The 1,191-nt window shown below is 34.7% G+C and overlaps 1 protein-coding gene across 1 annotated transcript in view; it reads left to right on the top strand.

Moving 5' to 3' along the window:
* Nucleotides 1-1,191, top strand: part of LOC110428253 (Asparagine synthase family protein) — a 7,285-nt gene that overhangs the window by 5,566 nt on the left and 528 nt on the right. Inside the window, exon 10 of the mRNA XM_089785615.1 lies at nucleotides 1,017-1,128. Within this exon, the coding sequence (XP_089641741.1) occupies nucleotides 1,017-1,128 (112 nt within the window). The remainder of the gene's footprint in view (nucleotides 1-1,016; nucleotides 1,129-1,191) is intronic.

The raw sequence follows: 1,191 nt of genomic DNA, 5'->3' as shown, positions 1-1,191 counted from the left end.
TTTCAATTTTTCTAATCTCTTGATTTCTTGTATGTTGCGATTTTCTTCTTTCCTATTTGCCTTCTCTAATTCTATGTGTTTTAATTGTTTTTCTTCTGTTGTTGATATCAGTGGTTGCATTCATGCTTGGTTGTTTTGTACTGCATAATTTTAGCCTCAAAGGTTTAATAATGACTAACACCATACCATTTCTTTATATTGTTTCGTGAAGGTTGCCGAAATTCTTGGTTTGCATAATGCTGCAATTCTGCCGAAGAGAGCAATTCAGGTCCATTTTTTTTCTTTTTAGTTTTGTCACACATTGAACGATTTTTCTTCTGATTTAATTATTTATTTTTTAGTTTATGTGCTTCTGTTTAACAATAGACATTATGAGAACTCTATATCATTCTTCTTGTTGAAAGAGTACTGCTATTTACAGGGTTTTGCTATTTGATTGACCTTGATTTTTGTTTTAAAATTTTTAAAATTGCTTCAGCAGATTATTGACAGTTTGTACATGAGAACAAAAGTTGAATTTGCAAACGAGTTAGCTTTGAGCAGATGCATGTGGAAATTTGTTGACATATAATTAGCCAAGCAAACTTGCTTGATATTTGATTTGTAAGATTATATGTTCTTTCTTGTTTGATTTTAAATTGATAAAGTTCTTTCCATTTGGTTGGTTAGTTTGGATCCAGAATTGCGAGGGAGTCAAATCGTAAGAATTTTGGAAGTAATCGTGCAGCCAACCAGGCATCTGCAGGAAGTGTAGTGATTAATGTACCATCTTACTTAAGTTGATATAGCGCATTGAAGCATTAAATGCTGGATTCAAGCTGACTGCAGCGTTGTTCTAGTCAGCTAATGTGCATCGCAGCTTTCCCATTCCAACAGCATTAGAATGCAGGATTGTGTTTTCACATTTCTTCAGAAAATTATGAAGCAGTGGCTGTTTGAGGATGGGTTTGACCCGCAGACAAAATCAGGCAGTGTAATGGATGCTGCCCTGATGTATGTTTTTGGTCCATTTTGAGAGTTCCTTTCTTGGATGAAGACGTTATTAGGACACTTTTGGATATTCCGCTTTGGGAGGTTGCCCATCTTGATCAACCAAGTGGAAAAGGCGATAAGAAGATTTTGAGAGAGGTCAGCATATTTCTTTTGCACATCATGTATAACCTAAAGTTTTGCTTTTGTTTTCAATTTTTC

Source organism: Theobroma umbraticum, unplaced genomic scaffold (assembly GCF_002168275.2).
Source record: "Theobroma umbraticum cultivar Fairchild unplaced genomic scaffold, ASM216827v3 scaffold_31.0, whole genome shotgun sequence".
Lineage (NCBI taxonomy): Eukaryota > Viridiplantae > Streptophyta > Magnoliopsida > Malvales > Malvaceae > Theobroma > Theobroma umbraticum.
Note: the sequence above shows the minus strand (reverse complement) of the source record. Positions and strands in the feature narration are given on the sequence as shown.